The 9,623-nt window shown below is 39.4% G+C and overlaps 1 protein-coding gene across 2 annotated transcripts in view; it reads right to left on the bottom strand.

Moving 5' to 3' along the window:
- Positions 1–389: 389 nt before the first annotated feature.
- The window catches only part of LOC118266401 (DNA replication licensing factor MCM4), an 18,633-nt gene continuing 9,399 nt past the window's right edge, over positions 390–9,623 (bottom strand). For both annotated transcript variants that reach the window (XM_050695182.1, XM_050695181.1), the window contains exons 8-16: positions 4,778–4,972; positions 4,237–4,413; positions 3,806–3,893; positions 3,034–3,194; positions 2,634–2,757; positions 2,184–2,290; positions 1,780–1,914; positions 1,049–1,259; positions 390–573 (exon numbers count right to left, since the gene is read on the bottom strand). In XM_050695182.1, coding sequence (XP_050551139.1) covers positions 478–573; positions 1,049–1,259; positions 1,780–1,914; positions 2,184–2,290; positions 2,634–2,757; positions 3,034–3,194; positions 3,806–3,893; positions 4,237–4,413; positions 4,778–4,972 — 1,294 coding nt within the window. In that variant the 3' untranslated portion in view covers positions 390–477. The remainder of the gene's footprint in view (positions 574–1,048; positions 1,260–1,779; positions 1,915–2,183; positions 2,291–2,633; positions 2,758–3,033; positions 3,195–3,805; positions 3,894–4,236; positions 4,414–4,777; positions 4,973–9,623) is intronic.

The raw sequence follows: 9,623 nt of genomic DNA, 5'->3' as shown, positions 1-9,623 counted from the left end.
ACAATGATATATTTTTTAATTAAGAGAGGGTGGAAATGACCTGGTGAACTTGGCCTGGATAGACCCCATTTGTAAAATCTTAACTACATTGACGAATACTGATATTGCTTACTTTAAACATACATCGCGGCCTAGTGGCCACTGCTGACCAAAGGCCTCTTCTCACACAGAGAAAGTTGGAGTATTAATCACAACGCTTGCTCAATGCGGGTTGGTGATCTGTATCTACTACATAACTTGTCGAAGTATGATTAGAGAGCTAAGGGTTCACTGGAAGGCCGAAAATTATTTAGTTGTTTTGAAAACGAGAAGTCCTTGATAAACCTTGTACTCACTAAATATGAGTTATTAAGGTACATTAGTTCTCATTATTAGAAATAAAACCAAAGTTAATGTAAAAAAATATGGCTTATATTGAAACAGAATACAAAATGGAACGAAATAACAATGAAATCAACACAGACATGGTATTTCATATCAACACAGTCGCAGGTGGGTGTGGGATACAATGGTCACTTTGCCTTCATCCTGCAGGTCACGCAACGCCTCGTCTAACTGCTCTCGAGACACCGTCTGTAAAGAAATGAAGATTTTTAGCTATATACACAGTACAGTTGCCTATTACATGGGACTTTTAACATTGTATAGCGGCATTACGTGCGGTAATGAGCACCTCTGTCTAGGGGGTCTTCGGGGATAAAAGGCGTGCCGTTGCATTGCATCATATACAGTACAACACGAACAAACATTACAAAGAAATGGGTTGTCTAACAAAATTACAATGATCTTTATATCGTTATTCAAAATTGAACCTTATTTAGTACGCTTTAAGGTTGCTTGCAAGCTTTGATGAAAATCCAAACAAACAAGCAAGTCTAACTAAATAAAATCGTTTAAAAAATCATAGGCCGATAAGTCATTTGGTTTGGTGGTAAGTGACTATTTCTAAGACTATTTATTGATGATTTAATAGAAACATCACAGAATATATCAGTAAGAGCTGCGTTGATAGTATATGTACAAAATACTAATTATAAACTTCACTTACAACTTGTGAATTAGCGTTGATTTCCTGTAGTAACTTGGAGTGTGTGATAGTGTGTGGCTTGGAGTACGGTTGAATGAGCTGTTTGAGCGCCGTCACCAACTCCGCGCGACGTCTGCGCGCCGCCGCGCCCAGCCCGGTTGTAAGGATACCCACGTCGATACGACCCGACGCCGGGTCCGTCGCCGACTGTTTTAGGGCTTCACGATGTAATCTGAAAGAAATGCGAAATTTAAGTGTGGGAGAGCCATGCTTCGGCACGAATGGGCCGGCTCGACACCGGAATGATACCACGGCCTCACAGAAAACCGACGTGAAACAACGTTGTGTGAGCGAGGTTACCGGAGGCCCAATTTCCCCTTTCCCAATTCCCGAACAACAACCCTTAGATTCCTAATCCCCAAAAAGCCGGCAACGCACTTGTAACGCCTCTGGTGTTTCAAGTGCGGCGGCGATTGCTCGTTTTCGTGTTTCATATAAATAAAGGAAGGTTTATTTTCGTTTTGAGCATCATACACATTATTGAGACTGTTTAACTTGGTTAAGATATAGTAAAGTTCTATTACACCACGGGAATCGTACTGAAATGTTGGTGTCACATTGATAATATTATGTATTATGTAGACATTTTCCTATGGAGTATTAAATTATACATTATTATTTGTAAGTTCCTACACTTTAAACTTAGTGAAGAGATTTTCTATCCGTGAAAATGTGTAAGTATAGAGATTTACCTGGTAGCTTCATCGACATCTAGTATCTCGACGACGGGAGACAGCCGCAGCCTCGCGTGTGCCTCAGCGAGTCGGATCAGAGACTCCAACTGTCGTGGGTAGGCGGAGATCTGGCCGCGACCACTGCCCACACGTCTGAGAAAACGATGATAAACGTTAAAACTTAGATTATAAAGGACTTCACAGACTTTTAACATTATTTACAAAACGTTAAAAGTTCAAATGCGACTCGATACGAGACTAATCTGTCAAAACAAACCGAATCTTCAGTTTCTTTTCAAAGGCCCTCCATCTCTAATTCCTCAGTCCTTTAATCGTCAATCAGATCAGGTCATCTGTGCGGACAGCGATAGTTTGTCGCCCTATTCCATAAAAGCAATAATATTTATTTGTGAAAATGTTACCTCATATCAACGTAGGCGTCGATGAGCCTCTGTTGAGCAGTCTCGCTGAGTGTGGGCTGCACGTGTTCCTTCGCGAACGCTATGTAGTCACGCATTAACGACATTTCCTGCAAAATACAAAAATATAATATAAGTAATGCTAGCTTTACACAAGAATCTTACTAATATTGTAAATGCGAATGTTTGTGAGATGTTTATGTGTACGTATGTACGTACGTTTTGTTAGTAAATCACGTCAAAATGGCTGAAGGGAATTGGATGAAAATTTGGAACAGGGGTAGGTTGTGGTCTGAAATAAAACATAGGACTTTTTACCCTACGGGATCGGGCGAAGCCGCTGGCAGAAGCTAGCTACAATATGAACTAGAAGTGTCGATATGACTTTATAATGAAGCACACATATTTATAGCCGTTTGACTAGTGCAGATATTCAGTGGTTTTAATACTTACAATATTATCGTCTCCTTCCTGTGAATTTGTGAAGTCTTTATAGTAGAGCGACACGAGATGTGAGGCTAGACGCCGGTCGAACACCTCGTCTTGTGGGTCCAGTACCAAGAATATCAGGTCGAATCTATTGGGAAAGTCATTTCATTAGCCTCAATGAATAATTAAATTAACAATATGAGTTAACTTTGTAAGTTGAAATTACTATAAAGAAATAAGAAATTAAGAAATAATAAACAAAATATTTCTTTTTCTATCCCTCAATTTTTTCTTATAATTTTCCATGAACAATTGCGAAATCTGTTAAAGTATGTAATCAGCAGGTTTTGGGCACAAGTAAACTAGTTTTATTAGTTAGACATATCAAAATTAATGTATAGTTTAGTGGTTACTGTAAACAAACCTGGACATAAGTGTATGAGGTAGTTGTACATTCTCCACGATAGTTTTGTTTTTGTTCCACTGCGACTCTGCTGGGTTGGCGGCGGCCAGGATCGACGTGCGCGCGTTCAACTGACAGATGATACCTGCCTTCGCGATTGAAAGCGTTTGTTGTTCCATTACCTGATGAATAAAGAGATAGGTGATGAGAAAATAAATATAAAGGAAAGTGTAAAGTACACACGGTTACAATCGACCAAGTTGCGTACACTGTACCCTTAGTACGAGTTTGCTTTAAGTTGAACCAAAACGAAACCAGAGAGCGTTCGGCGATCTGATCGGCCGGTGCCAATGAACTAACCAATCAGAGTGCCGAACGCGCTCTCGTGCGTTTCAACGTAAAGCAAACTCGTACTAAGGGATTGTGAACCGTTAATACCTATAAATAAATCTGTTCTAGTTGAATGACATACATAAACACGACGATTGTTGTCACTCAACCAACGAGGTTTGTTTTTTTAAAAACCTTGCCCCACATTAGGATTTTCTCCTGTGTCGTAGGTGCGTTTCCAAACATACAATTTCACATGCATATGACACCCAGACCAGAAACAACAATTTGTGGATCACACAAAGAGTTGCTCCGTGCAGGAATCGAACCCGCTACACGTTGCACGGCAGCCAGTTGCCCAGCCATTGCGCCAACCGTGCAGTTAATAGGTAGGTAGAAGCCGGTAGCAACAATGTGAGAGGATATAATATAAGACATGGTATGTATAGTCACGTTAACTTACTTCGTGCAACACGCTGCGTGTGGAATCATTCATCTTGTCGAACTCGTCGATGCAGCAAATACCGTTGTCTGCCAACACTAGTGCACCACTGTAAAGGAAAATATAATTAAATGGTAGGTAATAAGATCGTAAATTGAACTTATTTTAACAGTAGTAACTAGTAGACTACACACACTATACGAGGGACTAATGAGCAGCGTGCGCAAACGCTGTCCCAGTCTTCTCCATTAATTTACATGAGTAAACCATGATTTTTTTAGTTCACCTAAATCTTCCTTATTATTATGTTTTGGTGAAAACTGTAGAAAACCTGCCTGGTACTTTTAGTTTATGATATGTACAGTTGATGTGTTGATGATATAGACAGAGAGACACGAAAATGTGTGTTTCTTTTTAAAAACAAATAACCATTAGGGTAGTATACTACTTACGTTTGCAGTACAAGTTGTCGTGTATCGGGATCCTTGGTGACGTACGCGGTGAGACCGACGGCGGAGGAGCCCCGGCCCGACGTGTACTGCGCGCGGGGGACCAGCCCGTGCACCCAGCGCAGCAGCTGCGACTTACTCGTACCCGGGTCCCCGCACAGCAGGATGTTTATTTCTGATCTGAGGGCAGGTAAAGGAAATAGGTGAGATAAAAGAACACTTGTCTGCCTCGTTGGTCGAGTAGTCACAAGTGCGACTGTCGGGCAAAGTATTACTAGGCTTCTTTCGGTTTTTCAAACATTTCTCAGTAGTAGCACGGAGACAGACCCAATATATGGCAATAGGCTATTACATGGGACTTGTAACACAAATGGTGAAAAGTGGGTGTACACTGTGTAGCAGCATTACACGCCATAATGTGCACCTCTGCCTATCCCCTAGAACATTTGTCATTTACATTGTTTTTACAAATAAAGTGATAAAATGCCAACTTGATGGTACTTAATGAGTGGTTCTTCTTTTTCTGCCCACTGTGTAAACTTACCTGAAATGTGTCCGTCCAGCGGCATTGAAGTTCTTCTTTGTCCCTCCCAACAACTGCAGTAGGCATCCCTTCTTAATGTCCAAGTTCTCGTAGATGGAGGGGGCGATGGCGCGCGCCAGTCGCTCGTAGCAATCCGGCTGCGCGGCCAACGCTTTGAACATTTCTATACGTTCCGGTGGGAAGCGGTGCTCTTTGCTGTGAAGAGAAACGAGAATGATAAGAAAATTGTACACTGGCAAAACTGACGGGCGTGGCACTAGCCAAAATTTGCCTTCAACAGTTTTTTGTCGGTAGTGAAAAGGTTTCCTATCAGATGCATAACTGTAGTAATTGTGTTATTGTAATTTTAAATGATAATCTGAAGACTTAGTACTTGATTCTGATTATATATTTTTCTGTTTTGTAGTTTGTCTATCATAGTCTGTATTCCTCTATCAGCCCTTATTGGACAAAGGTGTGAGTGAAAATACTCGTATACAGTATGTGTATCGCTCTTATACAATAATTTATACTATAAAGTAGAACTATTACATAGAAGTACAATCCAACAAAAATGTAAACAAAAACCTTAAATTAAAAAAGTGAAATTTTCAAACAAAACAAATAGTAAAATAAATTCAAAGAAGTGTAACACTCCGTGTATCAACGTACCTTGACCCCAGAAGAGCGGCAACGTGGCGTCTGCGTTCGGGCGACACACACACACACGATGACATGCCGGCTCATTCACTCTGCTTATTGAGTTGTTGTGATGAATGATCATGGATTATCTTTGGAGGCTACCCTTGCGAATGCGATTTCTCGCCACTTTCTTTGCACACACCACAATTAAGCAATGGCCCAGTTAAATTTTTAAATGTTCAATGTGTCCACCACGGTTTTGGACACATAAGCTATATCGCCGTACGATATTGTGTCGAACCCTGCGCAATAAATTTCGGTCAGGATCCAAGGCCATTGTTTTTAATTTATCGAAAGCGTCGACAATCCGTGTTCGGAGCTCAGCTTCGCTTTCTGATACCCTCGCGTATACTTCATTTTTAATGAATCCCCATAAAAAAAAGTCCAGGGGTGTTAGGTCGGGTGATCGTGCCGGCCATCTTTGGGGACCAAAGCGCCCAATCCATTGGTCACCAAACATTATGTTCAGCCGCTCTCTTGCAAGGAGTACGGAGTGTGGAGGAGCTCCGTCCAACTGGAACCATACCCTTGAGTTTGCTGCCACAGACAATCCATCTAAATACTCAGAAATTGGACCGTCACAGAGTTCTAAGAACTTCTGAGCATTCAGATTTCCGTCAATGAAGAACGGACCCACTATGTTTTCTCCGTGAATGCCGGCCCAAACATTTACGGAAAACCGGTACTGATGCGCTGATTCCCTTATTAAGTGGGGATTGGTATGGCTCCAGTGTCGCATGGTCTGTCGGTTCCACATGCCGTTTCGAGTAAATGTGCTTTCGTCTGTCCAAAACACATTTCTCACGAAATGTTGGTCTTGAGCAATCCGGTCTAACACCCAGCGACAATACATTTCTCTCACGGGCTTGTCACGTGGCAGCAGCGCCTGCACCTTACAGTACTTGTACGGACGTACTTTGTCCTTTTTGAGGATTCGGTGTATCGTCCGATGGTGCACGTGAAACGTACGCCCTGCTTGCCTAAGACTGCAGGTTGGGTTATTACGAAAATGGGTTAAAACCCTTTGTTCCAAGTTCGATGAAGTTTGCTGTCCAGCAACTCCATCATGGGTATTAGGCATCAGCGGCTGATTGTCTCTAAGTCTTTGTACAGCACTAATAATTGTACGAACATCAGTCGGGCAGTGACGAGATGCTCCGTATCTCTCTCGATAAGTCCGCAGAGTCAACGCTGCATTCTGATGACATTCACCGTACATCAAAATCATGTCCGTGTACTCTGCAGCACTGTAATAATGTCGCGGCATTTCGGCACAACACACACACACACACACTAAAAAGTAAAATAAACTAATAACAACAGTTGAACACAACGCGCGCGTAATCCACCGAAGGTTGCGAAAAGCACACACACTATCCCGGAAGGCTAGCAGTGAACTGATGAATCGGCGCGTGCCAAAAGCTCACGGCGCCGGCGTGGCGGCTTTACTCAAAACAAACGCGGCGTACCGAAAGGGTACATACCCCTTTTACGATGCCGCCGCGCGCGCCGCTTGTCTTCCGCGAAAAGCCGTCAAAAGAAACCGACCGCACAGCGCTTCTACTAATCCTTTTCTCTGTTACATTTTCAACTTTATTGTATTGACATAAAGTCGAAAATCCATTTGACATATTGGAGTAGGTTGATCTGCTGGCCAATGTATCTACTACCTATCAGTTTTGTTTCTCTGATGTTAATACTTCTATTTATTTACGTAAAATTATTACTAATTTATTAAAGATCTTTGAAAAATAAATATTCGCAATTTTTTATGGGATAGGTCGGAAAACGAACGTTCGTTTCATCAATTGGCGCCGGCGCGGCGGCGTCGCCAAGGAACAACCGCCGCAACTAGGGTTGCCTACCATACTTTCTAATAACGTAACGTATCTTACTTTGTTTTTGGTAATTATACTTTATGCGTTTACATTTAAATAAAGTTTGCAAAAATACTTTATTTTCAACCTTTACTGTGATGCATAAACAAAATACACATTATGTTTACTTAAAGTTTTTTTCTTCTTTAGCATTAATAGTTTATAATCATTAAACGAAATATTAGAATGACTGAGAATGATATTAGACTGTGACATTTATACAAATATCACTCAATTCACTTGCTATAAATGAAATAAAACAAAACCCACTTCATTTCATTTCTGTACAATTTTGTCGATAGCGAGTGAATAGTCAGCTTTCACTAAAAAAGTTGTGCAGACATAATTCTAAAGTAGGCAGCAGGTAGACAAAAGTTTAATTAAAAACGATTTGTTTATTTTTTTCAATTTAAATGTTGATTATCAAACAAGTTTTATTTATTTTTATTAACATCAAAATGAAAGTTTACAGCGGGAGCCAAAACACTTACATTCTAGGATACAAAAAAATAAATAAACGTAAACCTATCACAATTCATTTACTGTGATAAAGATAACAAAAAATTGTTAACACACAAAAAAGTTTTTAAAGCACTAAAAACATCAAATTTGAAAAATCCCTTTTTTTCTCATACATTTTTTTCCTAAGTTAAGAAGTTGGCAACCCTAGCCTCAACGCCGAATGAGTTACAAGTAGGTAGACATGGGTGTTATTTGCCGTTGTGGCTACTCTTGATAACTATTATCTACCCGATATTTGGTTGCAATAATATTTTGAATTACCGATGATGAATAAGGGTATTAAAACTGACTACTTCGCTTCATTATTTACTGACAACGAGTGCGAGTCAACTAGACGATATTCGCACTATCGCTATCTTCTCTTTCTTACATGTGTCATATTCAGCTTAGTTAGAAACGTAAATAAATACGTACTTTGACTCATTAATTCGATACGAATGTCAAACATCATACAGAAATTCATAATTTAGTTAATTTTGATTAATAATTTGGAGAATTGATAAAAGTGCCATCTATGGAAAAAATGCCAAACTAGTAAGTACATCATCGATATTCGTGTGCTGCCGTGAGGTTGGTGTAAGAACTACTTCGTAGTTTGTTTGAAAACAAAACAGTTTATACTATAAAAGCTTAGTTAGAAACGTAAATAAATACGTACTTTGACTCATTAATTCGATACGAATGTCAAACATCATACAGAAATTCATAATTTAGTTAATTTTGATTAATAATTTGGAGAATTGATAAAAGTGCCATCTATGGAAAAAATGCCAAACTAGTAAGTACATCATCGATATTCGTGGGCTGCCGTGAGGTTGGTGTAGGAACTACTTCGTAGTTTGTTTGAAAACAAAACAGTTTATACTATAAAAGCTTAGTTAGAAACGTAAATAAATACGTACTTTGACTCATTAATTCGTTACGAATGTCAAACATACAGAAATTCATAATTTAGTTAATTTTGATTAATAATTTGGAGAATTGGTAAAAGTGCCATCTATGGAAAAATGCCGAACTAGTAAGTACATCATCGATATTCGTGTGCTGCCGTGTGGTTGGTGTAGGAACTACTTCGTAGTTTGTTTGAAAACAAAACAGTTTAAACTTGAGCTTTACGCGGAATTTTGTTATGATTTGTTTTCTGAGTGCAAGTAAATACTTAAATTGTGATTGTAACTGTAAATTAATTATTATTATGAAAATTTGTGGCAGTAAACTCTGTGCTTGTGGTATTTAATGAATTAAATACGTGAGAAATCCACGTTGTCGTTTAAAGAAAACATTTTAAAGACGGATGTGTGTGTGTGTGTTTGCCCGGATTAGGCGTAACCCAAAAAGGTAATTTTATTCGTTCTTGTCATAATAAAAGTATTGTAACTAGTTGTAGTTGCAGGTTGTGTGCACACAGGTTATGAAATGCGTTTTCTTATTTTCAAATTAAATGGAGTAAAGAACTTAATTTGGTACCTACAATGTTAATTAAAGATTTATTGCGATTATTTCGTATAAAATACGGATTGGTGGACGATGATGCACGTATAATCTTATTTTGGGTCTAGTTAGGTTATAAGAATTGGTATAATAGCTACCAATTCTTTTCCCATTTTGCGAACCAAAACAGAAGAGCGGCAACGTCGCGTCGTAGTGCAGTCATTGACCCGTGTCGTGTTTACAAAGAGTGGTTACATTTGCTCAAAAAGAAAAATGCAATTTTTGGCTTAACTACTGGGCCATTTTGGCTCATTTTTTTGCACATTGTCAGTATA

This window comes from Spodoptera frugiperda, chromosome 7 (assembly GCF_023101765.2).
Source record: "Spodoptera frugiperda isolate SF20-4 chromosome 7, AGI-APGP_CSIRO_Sfru_2.0, whole genome shotgun sequence".
Taxonomy (NCBI): Eukaryota; Metazoa; Arthropoda; class Insecta; order Lepidoptera; family Noctuidae; genus Spodoptera; species Spodoptera frugiperda.
The sequence above is the reverse complement of the archived record's forward strand: the minus strand, read 5'-3'. Positions and strand labels throughout refer to the sequence as shown.